The sequence below is a fragment of the Parasteatoda tepidariorum genome, chromosome 3 (genome assembly GCF_982258835.1).
Source record: "Parasteatoda tepidariorum strain Cologne lab strain chromosome 3, Ptep-v5.0, whole genome shotgun sequence".
NCBI classification, from domain to species: Eukaryota; Metazoa; Arthropoda; class Arachnida; order Araneae; family Theridiidae; genus Parasteatoda; species Parasteatoda tepidariorum.
The window spans coordinates 35,472,380-35,492,438 of NC_141757.1; the positions used below are offsets into that span (position 1 = coordinate 35,472,380).

The 20,059-nt window shown below is 36.2% G+C and overlaps 1 protein-coding gene across 2 annotated transcripts in view; it reads right to left on the reverse strand.

The window, feature by feature from the left end:
- The window catches only part of LOC107457342 (sodium/potassium-transporting ATPase subunit alpha), a 103,663-nt gene that overhangs the window by 13,413 nt on the left and 70,191 nt on the right, over positions 1-20,059 (reverse strand). For both annotated transcript variants that reach the window (XM_071178023.2, XM_016075488.4), the window contains exons 4-12: positions 16,340-16,543; positions 13,514-13,627; positions 10,292-10,544; positions 9,516-9,784; positions 9,174-9,372; positions 7,485-7,596; positions 6,639-6,771; positions 3,924-4,107; positions 2,605-2,780 (exon numbers count right to left, since the gene is read on the reverse strand). In XM_071178023.2, coding sequence (XP_071034124.2) covers positions 2,605-2,780; positions 3,924-4,107; positions 6,639-6,771; positions 7,485-7,596; positions 9,174-9,372; positions 9,516-9,784; positions 10,292-10,544; positions 13,514-13,627; positions 16,340-16,543 — 1,644 coding nt within the window. The remainder of the gene's footprint in view (positions 1-2,604; positions 2,781-3,923; positions 4,108-6,638; positions 6,772-7,484; positions 7,597-9,173; positions 9,373-9,515; positions 9,785-10,291; positions 10,545-13,513; positions 13,628-16,339; positions 16,544-20,059) is intronic.

Here is a 20,059-nt window from a genome sequence, read left to right on the forward strand (position 1 = left end):
CGACGCTTTACTAAACGTTTCTCCTGGCCATGCCCATACGAGAGTCTCAACGGCCTCTTGCAACACTTATTTTAAGGAAACAGTTGATACAGTAGATTCATATACACTGGTGTGAGAAATAAAGAGCAGACTTTGTTGATTATCTCTAGAACTACTGAACCGATTTTAATGAAATTTTGATATGTATACATACATTGATACAATACAAAACAAATAATCATTCAACAATTGTAATAGACACGCATGATCGTGCTTAACACTCGTTGGAGTCGGAAGGTATGAAACAGCGGTTACAGAATAAGTAATAAAAAAAAAGAGTTAATAGGGGGTATGGTCCCCTCTTACAGATATACAAGCCTTGCAGCGTGATTTTATACTTGAAATAAGGCTGTTTATCATTTCCTCTGGCAATTGGTCCCACTCTTTCAGCAACGCTGTTTACATTCTTTGGGTGGTTCTGGGGTAGCGAGTTGTAATTGCCCTCCCCAGAGCGGCTCTGATATGATCCATAGGGTCGAGGTCTGAAGATCTAGCTGGTCAATCCATCAGGCGAATGTCCTCACTCTCTAGATATTCGTCAACCAGAAATCGTCCATTAAAATGAACTCAGGGCCAACTGCACCCCCGAAAAAGCGAGCGTTGGACTCCAAGAGTCATCCCTATACGTCACACAAGTCACAGACCCTCTTACAAGGACATGGAGAGGTGTGAGGACATCCAACATCCCTGCCCAGACCATTAAACCTGCTCGGACCGGTCGATTTCACGGACATTCGAGGGTAGGTAGTGGGTCTTTGGTATTTAGGCTGAACCAGAACTCATAAGTGAAGAGAACGGTGGCCTACTGATCTATACTTCAATATCTATGCTCTGTGCACGATGCTGAAGGGACATTCCTGTTCGTAGAAGTGAGCGGGACGCAAACATCAGGTCTTCTTGCAAACTACCCTCTCTCAAGAAGCAGTTCATTTTATAACCGTCGTTGAACCCCCGACCCAATTTTGAGTTTACGACTGCTAATGTTCAACTCCGTAGCCTTGTAATTTTGAACCAATCCAGAATACAAGGAAAATCCTGGATCAGTACCCCCAGAGGTTTGATTTGTTATTGGAACATGGAGGACTTTGTGACTCGGCATATTTAACGTGCAGCAGTCACCATTTACTACACGGGGAGTCTTCGGCCGGTGGGGATTGAACCCAAGATCTCTTGGACATGGGCCCAGAGCTCTACCAACCAGGCTATCCTGGCCTCATGAAGTAGTTTGGAAACAATCACCCTTGATAAGGGGGTTCCTGTGGCTGCATAGAAATGACGAGAAGTAAGAAGCTGTAGCCCCTCTGCTACGCGTGGCTATAATGGACAAATGGCGATCTTCTCTGGCCGTCGTGACTCTTGGACCATCTTTCCCAGACTTTTTCTCGATGGATCCAGTATCCAGATCTGTTTCCATAAGTTACGCACGACGTTGGGCGTTAAATTGCACACTCTACAAATCTAGACCTGAGATTGGCCTGCTTCTAGCCTCCCCACAATTCGTCACTTCATCCTATCTTCTATGCGTTGGTGGTTACTCATTTTTACTGTTGCAATCTGAATTTTACCTATTGCTGTAAAATAACACCAAGAAATTCGCCGAGGTGTGCTAGAGAACGAAATGTATCTTAACTTTCTCGCACTTATAAAGCCTGTTTCTCTCTACTGGTTCCTCCTACACACACGTGTATGCTTAGGTATTTGATGTACAAGTCTTGCATTTTTTCCTAGAAGCAGTGGTTTTACATTCAGTTCAGTTCTTTTCGTGAAATTCGATAAATTATGCAAATTCTATTAATTTATTTCCCCAGTATATTTTACACATAATCGTTTTATTTTAAACTTTGAATTAATTTTAATTTTAAAAAATGTTAAAAATTTAGCAAAGAATGACTAAAATGCTTGTCAATTTCCAAATTTTTTTTTTCTGGAGAAAGTTTTTTCTAGATTTATTACTTCTACAGAAAGAAAGTGCAAAACACTCAACCGAACTATAGTTGAGTCAACAATGTTGAAACAAAAAAGATGGGCAGGAAGGACTTTTTCAAAAGAGTTGTGTAGTGAGTAGTGCGATAAAAGAAAATAGTAGTTTGTAGCGAATCCTGGTAGCTACCTTTAACCCCTTCCTTCTCGATCCCGTGATATTTCCGGGCTGGAGTGCTCAGTCGTAACGCACCAATAAGAATAAAACTAATTCATTTCTTTCGCCCAGGAAAACATTTTATTTCTCATTTTACACACCAGATAGCAGTACCAGAATATTTTTAAGGCAATTGTAGATAGTTAGTTTATTTTAAACAAGATATCAGCACAAATCAATTTTCAGGGATAAAAAAAATAGGCACTTTTATTACCGTTTTCTTGAAAATTAACCGATTGTTAACGTTAGTTTAGAAACCATTCTAAATATTCAAAGTCGTCGTATCACGGCACTTTGAAAATCTAGCAAATTTTGGATGAAAGAAATTCCCAGACCACTTTAACAAAGAAATCATTACGTTACATGTCAACAGGAATTATTAAAAACATCTTATTTTGCAGATATAGAGAGAGAATATAAAATAGTACCTTGATTCCGGCACTTCGGCACTTTGCGACGGCGTCCGGCACAGCAGCCCTGGGAGGATCAATCATGGCTATAAGTCCGATAAAGCGGAGGTCGTTGAGTGGGAAATTCTGTTCCTCCGCGTCGAACGGATAACCATGGGGATACTTGTCGGACGGTAATGGCAGGTCGCAGAAACCTACGCAACACAACACACATTTAGCAACACTTTATTTATCATTGTAAAACAATTTATAAGTATGGCGTTGTTCTTGCAATTATTAATGTTCCCTTTACATTTCATTTTGGAATGCACAACCTGCGGCCCGTCGCCTGTTGTTGTGCTACCAGCAAAAGTTTCTGGAAAATTTTGAATTGCACGTTTGAGTCATCACTTTCTGACGAGCGCAATTTACATAGATTCTATTGTTAATCTGTTTTTCGATCGCTTTTTGCGTCGTAATTTTGCATGATTTTTTAAAAAAAAACCCAATACTTTTAAGATACGCGAATTTCGAAAATTTGAGTAATCACTTTCTGTCTCGCTTTATTTTTGCCGATTTCATCTTAAATCAAAGTGATTTTTCGATCCTTTTTTTATAGCGAGCTTGTTTACAAAATTCGGCGAGGTTTTTAAAAAGTCCGATACATTTAATACGATATTACAACTTGTGAGTTTTAAATCGTGCATTTAATATTTCATATATTTTAATAGCACACTGTTTATTTCCGCCGATTTCATCGCAAAACGAAAAGATTTTTTTCTTAAACTTTCCTTTAAATGACAGATTTTTCTACGCTTTTCCACATGATTTTGAAAATGCCAAATTTTTACTTAGAGATCATTACAACACGTGAGTTTCAAATCGCACGTTTAAATTACCTCTTTTTGACAAGCTTTGTTCATACCGATTTCATCATAAATCCAAGTTGTTTTGCAACGATTTTTCGGCAATTATTGCTTTAGATTTTCACGTGGTCTTAAAAATTCGGAATTTAATTACGACATGCGAATTTTAAATAATGCATTCAAATAATTACTTATTGACACGCTTTATTCATGCTGATTTCATCGCAATTTAAGCGATTTTTCTTCTGCAACTACTGCAATGCTTTTCCACGTGATTTTGACGAACCATTAACTTCATTAGACTATGATTTGACGAAATATTTTTTAAATAAAGTAATGGAAAAAGAAATTTTGTAAAAGGGAGTTTCAAAGGTGATTTTGCAAGACGTATCATGCCCAAATATGCTCAAGTAAAAGATTTTATTTTATGTTTTGAATTCAGACACTAAATTTTTTTTAAATTAATAAAAAAGAAAAGTGATGGAACTGTACCGATGACTCTTTCTCCGAGTCCTCCCAGCTCGAGGTACGCATTGTTAAAGGCGTCTTTCATTTCGTCGTCCAGAATCTTGTCCTTTCCGTTGATGAAGATGGTTGAGCACCTCTCGAGGATTCTCTCTGGGGCACCCTTCATGCACAGCAGGTAACCTCCATCCTGGATCTCGTGGATGGTCACCTGCAAACATTTCAATAATAGCACCATGAACAGACATTACCAATAAAGCTAAGTAATAAACATTTATCTGAGAGAAAACAGAAAAAGGTGGACAGATCGCTGGCCGGAGGACTGTTTTTTTCGTAATAAAAGAACCCCCTATAAAAGCAACAACAACACAGGGTAGGAGCATTTTAAATCCAACCTTCACTAGTATGCCCATTCATTTAACACTGAACAACGAGATTCATTATCACAATAAAGCTGTATTCATGAATTATCAACCATACAAAAGTGTCCACTTAGTTTTCTTTGCTTAATTGCGGGAGAAATATTTGACATCTCAAAGTTTTGTAATGCGATTTTTTTACGCAGTTAAATACTTCTGAATGATTTCAATATCTTTTTTTCTCCAGATTATAGATTTTGCGATTTTCATACCAACAAACTAAGATTTCTGAAGAGAAAAGTAGTATTTAATAACAAAATCAATTCACGTGAGCTCTTTAAGTAAATTTGATAACATATCATGAGCATTAGTTCTATGAACAAGTTCGAATCAAAATTATGTTGAATATGCTTTAAACGAAGCTCTTAAAACATAGCTGTAGCAAAAACTTTAAGATTCTCAAAAATGTGTTCTAGGGCGAGCTGCAAATACAAGAGAAGGATATTTAGATCTTAAACGCCAACACACAGCGAAATTCTTATTGCGTAGAAATTCTTCTTCAGATCTAATATGATAAAAATATTCCTTGCGTTGAACGCATTTCAACACTCCGATTTAACGGATTTCCTTAGATTTGAATTTTGCTTTTAAATATTATTGATTCATATTTTAAAACACTCCAACCAGCCATGAACAAACACACAGTTTTCTAGGGCTCTATTTAAACTGTCAGGGAATGTCGCTGAGCTGGTATGCCTCTGTTTGAACTTCCACACCATGACCAACGATATGACTTTTAGCCACGATAGACTAAACCAACACTTTGCTGCGTATAGACGTATGCTTTCTAGACTGCGAGGATCGAACTTACAACCTCCAGCTCTCCGCCATGAGTGTAACAGAAGGAGCGCTTACACTTTTCAAACTCATTCATGACAAGTATTTTAAATGTAGGAAATATTTCAATAACAGTCTGCAGAAAAGGTATATATGGTTTTTAAGTTGTTAATTTATCTAAAGTCTATGATGTTAGTCAGATTTTGGTGCTGCCATTAAAAGTTACCAGAATAATGGACAAACACTTTTTTTACAGGAAGACAGAAGTACAAAAACACCAACATAAACTTGATGACAACTTTCTGATAACAGATTTCGTCATACACCTTGTTGGCTAAATGACCAAGTCGATGAAGTAGTTTTGATGAAGCGTCCTGTCGAGGAAGTGGTTGTCGCTGAAATGAACGCGACCTGGTAAGCGGTGTGAGAGATTGTGTATATCTAAAAAAATTATTGAACGCCAAGATTATTCTTGCATATTCTGGTTTTTCAGTTGTTGCTTTTGTAGTGTCCATGGATGAAGGTTGTAAACTAGATGCCATTAATGGAGCGGTTAACTGCAGCCGCCAGCTCTGGTGCGTCGGTGCTATAAGGAATCTCCCGAAATGGTTCCTTAAGTGGCAGCATATCGAGCTTTAAAACACTTACAGAAAAAAATTGGGCATTTAAAGATATGTTTTGGTGTTAGTTGGGAATCTGGGCAGTTCTTGCTGTTGATATATGATCTTCTATTATCGGGATGGATTTTCATGCTCATGTTTTGTCCTTAGTCAGGTTAATGTAGATTTCTCTAGGACAATCAAAGTCTGTGATAAATGGTTTCCTGGTGAACCTGTTAATCTTCATTTAGCTACAGGATTTGCATCAGCGAGGGTGATGTCTTTATTGGATTGGCAGTTGCCACGGGCTTCTTTGGTCAAAAGATCAGCACATTCGTTGCTCTTTATATCTGCATGAGCTGGTATGCATTGTAGTACATAGTAATTTCCCCTGTAATGTAGCTGATGTAGTAGATTGATTGTAAGGCTGATGCCAGAGAAAGCGACTGATTCTTCTGAAAAGTCTAGAGCTAGAAAGTTGGTCAAGTAGAAGTTTATGGCTTCTTTAATCGCCAGAAGCTCGCAGGTGAAATTGGAGGAAATTTGACCTGTACTGATTTGATGTTTAGATTGCTCACCTCCTGAAAGGATAAAGAGAACGCCTCTGTTGAGGAAGCTATCAGAGGAACCATCGGTGTATGCGACAGCAAAGTTCCCACGAGACAGCTTTACAATAGTATCTGGGCCTTTTTGCCTGAGAGTGTAAGATCTTCATTTTTGGAGGCTGGTTGGGTATTTCAGTTTTTTTTTGTAAAATTCTATCATTTATGGCCAGCGTCCAAATTCATTACAAAGGGAAAAGTTTACCATTGAAATAAAGCTGTTACGGTAAACTAATGTATAAGGAACCGTTTAGAACAAGCAGAAATTGTCTAAAGATAGTATTTTAATTTGAGAATTAACAAAAGATTGGTAAAGGCTATAGCGAATATATTCTGTTAACTTACGTGATATTTGTTGGTTGAATTGAAAGGGATTTCGGCTACTTTCGGATTCTTTCTTCTGTAACCGGCAACGTCTCCAACAGCCAATTCCATGCACTTCAAGATGGCGGATTCTGAAGCATCACCGGTGCAGTCCCTGCCAAAGTCAGACGTGGAATGAAATAAAATTAGAAAAAGATTTTCCAAGGCATGCAAATTTAAAGTTAATATAAACTGTAATTATACTCTTTTACAGCATACGTTTTGCGATCATAGGGATTCGTCACTTTTATGTTGAGGAGATTGCATTCATAAAGAACCGAGGTAGAATTTTCTAGTTTATTAAAACAATCAATTGACATATATAGTTATATTTAATAGCACATTGGACCCGTAATAGTTTTGTTAGCATTATTTTATTTCGTTCGTTGTAGGACATTCACGTGGAACCATGCACAAAAAGAGTTTCGCGTAATGCGTCTTTCATGAAAATAACATTCATTAGTACTTTATAGATTAGAGGCTGATAAAAAGATTGAATTACATTATTTAATAATTAGCAATTAATGTGTAGGCTAAAAAAAGTATATCTTTATGATATTTGTTAACTGTAAAGAAGTTATAAAAATTTTTTAGACGGTATTGTACGATTGAAAATTATTGTACGAAAACTTATTCAAGTACTTTCTTATGCATTTATTTAGTTGACTGTAAATAGTAATTAACGAAGAACCAGGTCCAACAATACTGCTTCAAATGGAAATATTATTACGCACTCTGAGTCACGAAAAATAACGGTTTTCAAAACCTGAAATGGAATTAAGGAGGTATCCTATCGATATTGCCCAAGTAAGAAAAGTGAAGACTCACCTCTTGAGAATGTGAATGCTGTCCTGTCCAGGTTTGAACTCTGCCCTACTGCAGATTAAAGCAGCTCTGGACAAAGCGGTCCATCCGGGAGATGATTTGTCATATTGAACACCTGCAATGAAACGGTCAGATTAAGTGATGGATGTTGAATCAGTGATTGTAGGTGTGTCAAAGTTACGTGATTTTCCATCTCTCCACATTTTCCTCCATTCCATTTTATAGTTCCCGCAAATCTTGCTTTTTTCCCCCTTGTCATTGCAATTTAGTGAAAGTCAAAATAAATTGGAGCGGGGAAAAAGCAAGATTTACCCAATATATGGAAACGGAGGTGGGTAAAGAGTGGAGTGGTGAAGATTATGTTCTCTTTGGTTCGTGATTCTAAATGACAAAAGCGGAGAATTTAATCAGAATCAGCGATTTCATGTGAGGATCAGCGTCAGGATGTAGAACGCAATAAATTGTTTCTTTTAGCATCTATTTATTTGGAGAGGATTTTACGTTTCAGTGGGACTTATATGCTTCATTGAGATCGCTATGCATTATTTCGCCATGATTTAACGACGTTTCTGGTAAATTACATTTTAGTAGGACTTCTGGTATTTTGCGAGGTTTTTTATCTTCTTTTCATTAAGCAATTTATAGAGGTTTTTCGTATTAAAATAATTACTCTTTTTATATATTTTTTAATTTATACTTCTTTTATTTTTTTATGAAAGTAATTTTTTTTCTTCATTTAATGAACGTAAGTAAAATAATTTTATAGAATTTCATTATTTTTTAACCAATAAATCTTTAGTCTGTTTTAAATTTTAAAGAAACCCTATATTCGTTTTATATTCGACTACTAGTCAATTTGAAATTTTTAAAAAAAGCGATTTTTAGAAAGAGAGGATGTTTTTTTAAAATTCTTTTGCGAAAGGATTTCGAAAAATACCCTTAACTGACTTAATAACCAAAACTTACCTAGGATTTGTCTCACCGTTGTTTTGAATTAAAGGAGGCCACTTTCCACATCTTGATAAGAACTTTTTTTTTCTTCTCTAAGGAACTAAAAGAACTCGCTACGTAATAAAGCCGGGTGAAGATCTTTCCTGGTCACAAAGATAGAGGAAAATGCTTATACTGAAAGCAAGATAGCTGTCAGAGACTTCACCCCACACTTTCTGTCTAATCAGCTGTCTTATTTTACTTTTGCTTGAAATATATCAATCCATCAATGCTATTAACCTTGGTAGCCGATTGATCTTATGTGGTATCAGTTTCAATGATTATAGAACCACATGTTCAAGATTATGTTGTCCGATCGCAAGCAATATCACTCGTAGCATGTTCGACTGCGTACATGTTCAATTTACATTACAATATTGTTTGCATTCAAGTGGACATACTGTTTGTCTAAGATAGGTACTCTGCCAGACATTCGTCTGGAGCTGTGGCGGTGACTATGGTAACGAGGTATGATTATTTCAAGTAGGGGAGCGGGACCCTCTTTAGGACTGGTTTCGGCGAGAGAAAAGGAGTCCTCTTTATCGAAGCTACCCTCCATAAAATGCACTCTTCTTGTTTCCATAGCACCAGACTGCCGCAGACTTTGTGGCGGTCAGAGTACCTATCTGAGACAAACAGTAAACGATTGCACAAGTGTTCGATTGTTTTCAATATCAGTAAATACTATCAAAGTAAAAGTACCTGATTGATCTTCTGTGGTATCAGCTTCGATGATCTGATTATCGAACCACATGTGGGCAACGGTCATCCTGTTCTGGGTGAGAGTTCCAGTCTTATCCGAGCAGATGGTCGAGGTGGAACCCAGGGTTTCCACGGCCTCCAAATTTTTCACGAGACAATTCTTAGAAGCCATCCGCTTGGCAGTCAAAGTCAGGCACACCTGTCACAAACAAATCACAATAGTTTATCAACTCCTGGATCTTATTTTTAAGATGCGCGTTGATAAGTTACGCTTGTCATTCAAGAATTCTAGGAAGAAACCAACGCAGTTTCAAAAGAAACACTAAATACAACGATACTTACAGTTACGGTAGCCAGTAGACCTTCTGGTACGTTGGCTACGATGATACCAATGAGGAAGATGACGGCATCGAGCCAGTAATAGCCTAGAATGGCAGCGATAATGAAGAAAGACACACCGAGAAAGACAGCGACGCCTGTGATCAGATGGATGAAGTGTTCGATTTCCCGGGCAATCGGGGTGTCTCCCACTTCCAAGCCAGATGCCAGATTTGCAATACGGCCCATCACAGTTCGATCACCGGTATTTACAACGATGCCCTTGGCAGTGCCTGCGATAAAAAAGAATGATTAAATACAAATCTCATTCAGGAAAAAATATATGTAAAAAGTTAAGATTTATTTTTAGATCATTCAACAATGCGTCCATGTAAAATGTTAATAAAAATTATTTCACTGTTAGCACAAGCAGATTTTGACGGTCCAAGTCTAAGAAAATAGCCTTATTTCGAAGATTTTTGAATAACCTTTTTTACCTTCGATGCAAAGAACTGAAAATATTTATGCTTAAATAGTTAGTGAAGTGCAAAATAATGATCATCAGGGTTCACTCATTTTACAAAAAGTATTGCCGCCTGCAGAAAATAGATGCGTTTTTCTTAAAATGAAAGAATTATCAGATTAGACCCTCGAAAACCTAGAGAATTTTTTTTCCCTCTTTTTACACAAATAAAACGACACTCGTCTAGTCCGTTTTCACAAAGAGCATGACTTGAAAATTTTAATAAAATCAAAAATGTTCAAGTATCTAACCCAGTTTAACGCTTAAAAACACGAACCTTCAACGCAATTGGTGGAGAAAAAAGCCAGATTTCGAGTTTCCAGTGGATTATCATTTGATGCTTCGGGTGTTCTGGTCTGTGGTTCAGACTCTCCAGTCAGCGAGGAATTGTCCACTTTGCATCCAGAGGAATTGATGATCCTCATGTCAGCTGGAATCCTGTCGCCTCCTTTCACTTCAACGACGTCACCCACCACTACCTCTTCTGCAGTCATCGTCAACTTTTGACCATCCCTTAGAACGATTGCATACTGAAAAAGATATATTCATTATTTCAGCATTCACGCCAGAAAAAAAAGATAGTACATACACATAACATTACATGCAACACTTTGGAAACTAAGCCTTTTAAATGACAAAGAAAAAAGGAGAGTTTTAAAAAAATATCCATTATTTGTTACAAACACGGCTATTATTTGAGTAAAAAAAATTTTTGCTCATCATCTAGATGATATAATTAGTCGTATCTCCTGTGAGGGACAACTCCAAATAATTGACACCCTCTTTTTATGGGACAATTCTGCAGATCACGGTCTCTTTAAAAAGGAAGACTTCGTGTGCTGATGTTGTTGTTACACTTCCCCCTGGAGAAGGAAAGCCTAGACCAGGTCCAGAAGGCCCCGTCGCGTCCGTTCCTCATATATCTATAAAAAGTCCCGATCAACCAGCAGCTGCTTAAAAGAAGCGCCAAGGCAAAAAAGAAGGTGATCAGGACTAGCAGGTTGTGAGCAGGAACAAGGTTGGAAAATCTTCTCCCCATTTTGAAATCTTAAACGCTTAAGATGGCCTCTACCAAATCTGGCCATGGCCGACTGGAAAGGCCGAGGGCCGCAGCATGTTAATGATAGGCCAGTCTGCGAGACGGACGATGTAGTATGAGAATCATTATGTGACTGAACCATCTGACTAAGGGTTGTTTGCAGCTTCTTTTTAGTTAGAGGAACCACTAGGGCAGAAGACTTCGTGTGCTTACTTCTTAATAGGGAACACTATTGAAGTTGCACTAAAAGTTTCAGAAAGTGGTATAAAGTGTAAAATATAACTTGAAATATCTTAAGTGTGCTCTTCCCTCTTTTGATAAATTTCGCAGCAAGGAAAGAGGGAACAACGCGTTAAATGTTACAATCAATAGGAATTTCAGATTCAAAGAATTTTTCGGGGTAAAGTGAGAGGAAAGCGGTGAGAAGGTGTTTCACCAACTAGAAACTGCTTCGGTGGTATTGGAGGGGAGAAGAGTGCTCAATGAAAAAAAAAAAGCCTGAACAATCCAGTGATGATGATGGATTGCTAATTCAAAAGAACAGTCCGATGTCATTAGAATGAAAATTTAAATCGTTTTTAATTCTTGCAAAAGCTGCTGTGAAGTGGACACGTATCTTATCCATTCGCAATACATAGAATGGCTTCAAAGAGTAAAAGATAAACATCAAAAGAATTATGTAATGAATGAAGTAGAAATGGAAAATCTTGAAGTAGAATAGATCTGAAGTAGAATAGATCTGAAGAAGAATAGATCTGAAGAAGAATAGATCTGAAGAAGAATAGATCTGAAGTAGAATAGATCTGAAGTAGAATAGATCTGAAGTAGAATAGATCTGAAGTAGAATAGATCTGAAGTAGAATAGATCTGAAGTAGAATAGATCTGAAGTAGAATAGATCTGAAGTAGAATAGATCTGAAGTAGAATAGATCTGAAGTAGAATAGATCTGAAGTAGAATAGATCTGAAGTAGAATAGATCTGAAGTAGAATAGATCTGAAGTAGAATAGATCTGAAGTAGAATAGATCTGAAGTAGAATAGATCTGAAGTAGAATAGATCTAAAGTAGAATAGATTTATGAATATTTTTTATATTTAAATGCCAAGAAAGTAATATGCTTATAGGTAGAGAAAAAACAAATGTTTCAAAACTGTTACATTTAGAAAAACTAAAGCAATTAATTCATATAGAAATCTTTCATTAATTGTTATGTACGAGCAAAAATTATTCATGTAAATGGAATATTATTACTAGAAAAAGCAAAAGTTTTGAAAATGAAAACTAATTAAATTAGTTTTTTTAGTTATCATTCCCTCTCTGAATGAGGGACATATCTATCTAAGGGACACAATTTCTGGTTCCGACTGTGTCCCTTAATGAGAGGTTCTAAATACTGTTTTATCGCCAACACGGGCTTGGCAGTTTTTATTCTCGACGGCTTCACTTTGCAATATCTATCGACACTAACTGTTAACTCCATGCGTAAATGAGGAGCCGAATGTGTCAGGGGTCCATTTCTGGTGTTCTCGTTAGTTTGCATGAAAAAAAAGGTAAAACTTCAAAAGCAGAATGATTTTGTTCTTTAGAAAATCGAAGATGTTGTCTTTTAGAAATCATTTCAAGAAGATGAAGCTGTTATGCAGTATGATAGCTGATGATTAGGTTGAAATATAAGGCAGATGGAAATCTTAATGCATTTTTTGCGTAGGCAAGTGTGGTGGGATATTTTTTTTAATGAAGATTGAATAAAATACTAAAATTTATGGCAAAAGAACCGGAGTTTAACTTTTTTATACCAAACGTAAACGACATTACCCACTATGGATAAGCTCCACAAACTGTGTTGTAATTTAAGAATCTCGGAAAAATATCGTAAAGAAGGATCATGTCGGAAAACTGAAATCTCGATACAGTTTGCTTTTTTTCTTTTAAAAAAATTCGACTTGTTTATGTACAAACACTAAAAGGATGAATTTAGGAACTAAATAATTAAGAATTCTGTTAAAAAAATTAAGAATACTGGTCTATCAAATGAATAGAAGAATATTATAACAATAAAGGCTAAAACTATTCGAAAAAAATAATAATTTACAGACTGAAAAATCAAGTTTAAAAGCCATATTTTAGTGCATGTATGCATTGTTCTTAATTTATCGTTTTTTTTCTTCAACTAGTAAAAAGCCCAACAACTAACTGCAGTAGACGGCCATGAAAAATATTTTTTATTCATTAAACTGTTTTGAAAACTCCCTCACCAAAATTCAACGGTTTTCTTTGCTGCCCAAACTTCTGACAAAACGAGTTTTTCGGCAAAAACGAGTATTTCTATATCAAAGCTTTAAAATTTTCTCGTCGAATTGAATGTAGAGTTTAGTGTTATTTTTCACTGTGAACTTCTATAAATACTCTAGTTGCAGTTTTAATTCATTTTCACATTTTAATACAAAGTTGAAGGTTTACCTGAGGAACCATATTTTTGAAAGACTCCATAATTTTTGAACTTTTAGCTTCTTGATAGTAGGAAAATACACCGGTTACAATGACCACAACGGACAGCACAATACCTAAATACAGCTGAAATGAAGAAAAAAAGTTACATTACTTTCAAGAAATAAATAAAATATATTAACCCTGAAATCTTAGAAGCCTTCAATAAAAGCTCCCGATACCCGAATGGTAGGGAATGATATGGGAATAATTGTAGCTACTGTCTGGCAATTACGAGATGAGCCTAAAAACAACTTGACTGAGTGCTCATCTCGTGGTTGTAAAACAGTAGTACTTTTTATTCACAACGTTTATACATGAAATATGATTTATTTGACTCACTATTGTAATTTTTTTAAATTTCAGTCCTTCATTCACAAATATACAAGACAGAATGCTTTCCTTCACTATAGATTGAACCTTTAGCACTTTCTATCGATAAAAGGCTAAACATAAAACAATGTTCTTTTTACTTTTAAGAGAGTCACTATTTTAATTTGATGGATTCAGCTTAGCTTCCTTATTTTTACTATCCCAGTCAAATTAGATCGATAAAACACAATGCTTCAAATTAACTCCCAGAAAGCTGGAAATGACTTTAAATCACTGAGGGCACCCTAAACAAAGATAATGTGATTTTGGGGCGGTTTCTGATTTGAGCTAAACTTTTGAGAGCCAAAAAACTGCTAAATTTTCGGCGGTTTATAGTTTTTTCCTCATAATATCTTAAAATTGCAGCTATGAATTTTCACAATGTGAGCAAATTTAACAGTGGGCCCTTCCAGCCGCTGACTGAACGTGTTTGAGGCGAGATCCTGAGACCAAATTCGAAACATCCGAAAAATTATTTTCAGAATAGATTTTTGATCCTGTGTGGAGAGATACTAGAAAACAAGTTATAACTTTGAACTCTACAGACTATATGATCAAGCACAAATAATAATCCAATACAGTGAGTACGGATTATATAAGTATGGATAAGCTCTGTAAAAAATCACATTGAGATTTTAATCTTCCATACTGCCTGGGTACCTCGGGTCAAAGAATGACTAGGTTTCTGAATAAAACCTAAAAGGATTAAATATTTAATACAAGGGCAGAGTTTATGACTAAAAGACGTAGAAGAAACAATTCTTTTAAATTTGAATCTCTTAAAATTTAATGAAACAATTGATAAAAGTAATTCTTTAAAGAAACATAAGAAAAAACAGCAAGTGAGTAAATTTAATAGTAAAGTTGAATGCATATTGAACCTATTCCTAACTTGACAGCCCTAACCCAGTCCTAAGACTTACTGGTTCTGTTTAGAGAATTCTATTAAACAAAACAAACTACATAAATTTTTTACGGCAGGCACTGAACCTTCGTTCTTAACCTCGGAAGATACCGGAAGTGTAGCTCCTTAAACGTTACCCGGTGAACCTAAGTCACGGAGGCCAGCAACATTACCCACGCCACACTGCCACAGATCCCAGTTTATAGGATGAGCCACACACATCACACAATAGAGAAGAACACACAGAGAGAAACATCGATGCCATGAGCGAGATTCGAACCCACATCCATTGGCTTTACAGTCAGGCACGATAACCGCTCGGCCACCTGGCTGACACATCGAAGTTGTAGTCGATAGAAATATCCAACCTACGAGGCAGTTGCTGTTGTTGTTCATTTACGTCGCACTAGAGCTGCACAGTGGGCTATTGGCGACGGTCTGGGAAACATCCCTGAGGATGATCCGAAGACATTCCATCACAATTTTGATCCTCTGCGGAGGAGATGGCACCCCCGCTTCGGTAGCCCGACGACCTGCTCGCGAAGTCGAGCGCTTTACGGTGGAACAGTTTAACGAGGACTCATATCGCACACCCTCGGTCCCTACGCAGGCTGATCCAAGTGGTCACCGACCCGCATACTGACAGCAGCCAGTGATGCTTGACTTCGGTGATCTGCTGGGAACCGTGTCTTAACGATCAGTCCACTGCGGGACAGCCTACGAGGCAGGCCTTCCCTTCAGTGATTTACAAATTATTTGCATCTTCTGGTTGTTAATGGCGACAAAGTGTTGCTCTTATGGGCAAACAATCTATGCTATAGGCCAGGGGTGGCGAACCTTTATACACCAACGTGCCATTTTTTCTAAAAAATTGTTTAATGAAGTCATAGACGTGCCGCCAAATAATTTTGACTTCGTGATTATTAGGAAAATAATAATATTAAATACTATCAACTCAAAACTTTTTATTTACAATGAAAAAAAAAACATATTGCAATGTCTCAGTTATAAGTAATTCAACAAATAACTTATATTAGGTTGACAATAACTGACAAATAACTTATATTAGGTTGTAAGATGTTAGTTTAAGAAGGACTGACAATTTTTTTGCTAGTTATTTATTGTTAGCTTGTTTTTTATGGTTAGACTGTTTTTTTTTAGCATTAGTTGTTAATTTTTTAATTAATTGTTTATTATTGCGTTTGTTTTTGTGAATTTTAATTTAATTGTTACAGAGTCTTTATAGTGTAGTAATATTTGTGTAATAACAATTCATAGTACTTTAACAATTGTGATCCGTGGCGTGTCCAAAATATTGTTTGGGGTGCCTTAAATGGCACGCGTGCCATTGGTTCGCCATATAGGCAAACCATCTGCTATAGGCAAACCATCGATTAATTGATGCAAGGTAGAAGGCGAGGTGTCAAAGTTGCATCAGATATGGCTTCTTTTCTTTTTGTAACTTTAGCAGATTTATTATTTCTTTTTAAAAAAAGAGAGATAAAAGGGTGAGGGGTACTCACATTGTCATCTGGGGCTTCCTCGAATGTGGATGCCTGAATGGAGTAGGCAATGAAGCAAAGGACGGCACCGATCCAGAGGAGAAGGGCGAATCCTCCGAACAGATTCTTGCAGAATTTCACCCATTCCGGAGTCTTCTTGGGAGGAGTCAGGGCATTCGGTCCATCCCGAGCAAGCACCTCTTTTGCTTTGGTCGATGTCAGACCCTTTTTGGAAGAAGAAAAAAAAATAGCATTTAAAGATTCCTTTCCATTATTATTCATGGCACTTGTGGCACCAATGGCACTTGTGGTGCCATGCAACGTGTATTTCAGTGACACACAAATAACTAAATTACTTTTAGTCAATGACCTTTTCTGGAATTAAAAAAAAACTTCCTTCTTGGGAAGTATACGTGAGAACTCAAATGAATTTCATAATATATTAAATTCTCAGTGTTTTCCTCAATGACTACATAATAGACTGAATGAGAAATTAAAGGCAAGACAACTAAACAGCAACTATAGTTACATAATCGTTTGAAATCAAAGGAGTTTCTTACAGATCATTTTTTTTATGAGGAAATATAGCAAGTGGCGCACCAGAAAATAAACTGTTGCTTAACTGGTACACCCATCAAAAAAAGGTTCGCCATCTCTGGTCACTGCGAGGGTATTCTTTTCATGCTTTCCTTTAGGGTTTATGGCCTTCATCAAACTGTATTCAACTAACAAAAAAAACTGGGGAAATCACTGAGTAGCGTTTTTCTGTACGTAATGCAATGCCACTCGCTGTGAATACTTCCATATGAAGCGTGGGACATTACACGGTTTTGCTATCAAAAGATTATGGACAAACGAGACATTTGCAATTGTACAGTCATGCTTAGTAAGAGTTTTTAAAAAAACATTCACTTCCTTGCGAATTAGTTTTCATCGTCAGAAATACTTGTGTTTTAACAATTAAAGAACGTTTTAATTGAGTTTGCTTTTAGTCAATGTTTTTTCTCCATTTTATTTTTATTATTCCGTTAACTTTCGTCACAAAAAGAAAAACTAAATACCCCGCCTTTTTTGTGGGGGAACTGTATTTCTTCTGGAATAAGTAAAAAAAACTAATTATTTCAGGAATTTTGACATAATTATTTTTGGTGCATCTCGGGAACAATCACTGAAGTTATTTAGAAGTTACATCGGGAGAGGTAGTTAACCATTTCAAAACTTAAAAGGCAGAATATACCGCGAGGAAAATTATTCATGACAAATTCTCTTTATTCGCATAAATAATTTAAAGTTTTACGAAAGTTTAAATCAGGTAGTTTTAATTGCTTGAAAAAAAATGTTTTTAAATTATCAAAGTGTTAACAAATTATGTTAGGACAACTCAGGATTACGCAACAGGGAAGGAACCTTGCAAACATTAGTTTGCATTTTGAAATTTTGAAAACATTTCTTCCAACATTTGAAACTTCGTGATTCACCAGATTTAACTTTTCTCTGAACTTTAAATTGTTTATGAAGATGAAAGAGAAAATATAGTTTGTCTAATCTAAAGTATCTTCTAGCCATTCGACTGGACCCGTGGCGGTGACTATGGTAACGAGGTAGAACCATTTTAAGTAGGGGTATCGGGTCACTGTTAAGGACAGGTTTTTGGCTCGGATCGGCGAGAGAAAAGGAATCTTTTTCTACTGTTTATTGTGTTAGCTCTAGAGTGAAGAGAAGCTACCCTCCCTGTAATGCATTATTCTTGTTTTCATATAGCAGCAGACGGTCTCAGACTTTGTGGAGGGGGCAGTTCTTACTGTAGACAAACTATAATTTTCCCGCAGTATAGCATTTATACACTGTATTTTAAAGTTCTCGGATGGCAACGCTTGGAAATTTCAGGTCTACTCACCAAACATTAGCGCCAATTCTTATTATGGAATTTAAGTATCCATACTTATATTGAAATTTATTTAGAGAGATTGGGACTTATGCCCCATGATGTTCTAAATTCGATTTATTTTAATACCAGTCCTACGTTTAAAATTTCATAGCATTAGCTTTGCCTTCTTTTTAAAAAAAAATCTTGCTTTAATTTCTTAAACAAGAAAACAATAAAGAAATATTTCTTAAATTTAAAAAATAAGGCCGACACAAAAGACGAAGGAAATTAAAATTGCTTTAATGTTATTAAAAAATAAATTAAGAAAAGATGGCTAACTGTTAAGCCTATTTTTAATAATCTCCTGTTCGGTAATGGAACAAACCCACTGACTACAATCCAAGTTTATCAAATCGACTCCCATGTGTTTTAAGCCACGAGTTTCCTAAAATAAACAAGCGATCATCAATGATAGATAACGAACGTATGAGATTTCTGAGAACATCCAAGAAGGCACTTCCTTTCGCGCCAGAAATTGAATGACAGGCCAATTGTTCTATTTTTAATTGTGGCTTGCAAATTTGTTTGAAAGAGAACTGCTGAAGGAGAGGAAGTCTCTTCATTCTCAGGAAATATTTATTAGAAATATCATAACTGTTACTACACTTTCAACGGAAATTAGTTTTTTTTTACATTGTAATTTTTCTTCGTTTTCATTAACTCACTTTTGTGTCTGCAATGACGTCATAAAAGTGCACACTTCCCTACTACCTAGAATGCTCACATTTTAACTGAGATTGCGTAATGCAAGTTATAATTGTTTCCAGATTGCTACAAGTATAAATTATCATATATTCGAGAAAAGTGAATTTAACGTTCATTTAAATTCTGAAGCTATTAAGTTTAGCTGGAGAACTTAACTTTTAACTGAAACACTGAATTAAATCACATCGCCATTGTCAATCCTTTTATGATCACTACTAGCATTTTTTATCGAATTTATCATCAACAGAAATTCCGACCACTTTCTTACAACCGTTTCTTGAAAGTTGCAATAAGCAGAATTTATAGTTATATCGCCGAGTGGAAATTATTTTTCATCGAAACTCACTACCACTTTTCAGCCAGCTATTAATATGATCAAATTTTTAACTGCTGTTTTGCGTTCTGACCACTATAAAAAAATTATATCGTCAATTGAAATTCCAACGGAGCAACAATCTTGCAATAGTTTCCTCAAAGTTACAATTAGCAGAATTTATCATATCTCCCAAAGAAGAAATCCATAGAAATTCTCTGCTACTTTTCAGCCAGCTACGAACCCTTCTGTGTGTTCCTCTGTATATCTGCAAAGCTATTTTGGGATTAATTTTTCTTAGCAGTATTATTTAAAATTCATTCAGGCGAATACAAAGTGCCCCCACTTCTTTGCTGCTTAGGAAGTGGTAGGACAACATTTCAGTTTATGGTGCAATACGTTAAGGTAATATGTCTTTTGACTTAAGTGCAGTTCTCGAAGAAGCAGACAAATGTATATCGATGAAACTATATGTTCTTTAAAAAATTGTACATTCAGACACAAAATAGCTAAACCAAAAATACCACAGAAATTTGAAGCTTTCCGAACAAATCTAATTTCAGATCCCTACACCCGAAATTGGGTAAGCTAGAGTGCTTGTATAAATGCAACAAAAAATTCGGTCCCCAGTGTTATTCTTTACTTTTAAAAGTGCTAAGTGAAGAATTCCAAGTGATCCGAATTTTAACTGTTATGTGTCCTGACCGTCACAGATTCATCGCCAAATAAAATTTATCGCCAACTGAAATTCTGAATAGTTAGTTTTTAATTTTCAAGTGGAGACCTACTTAAGGAT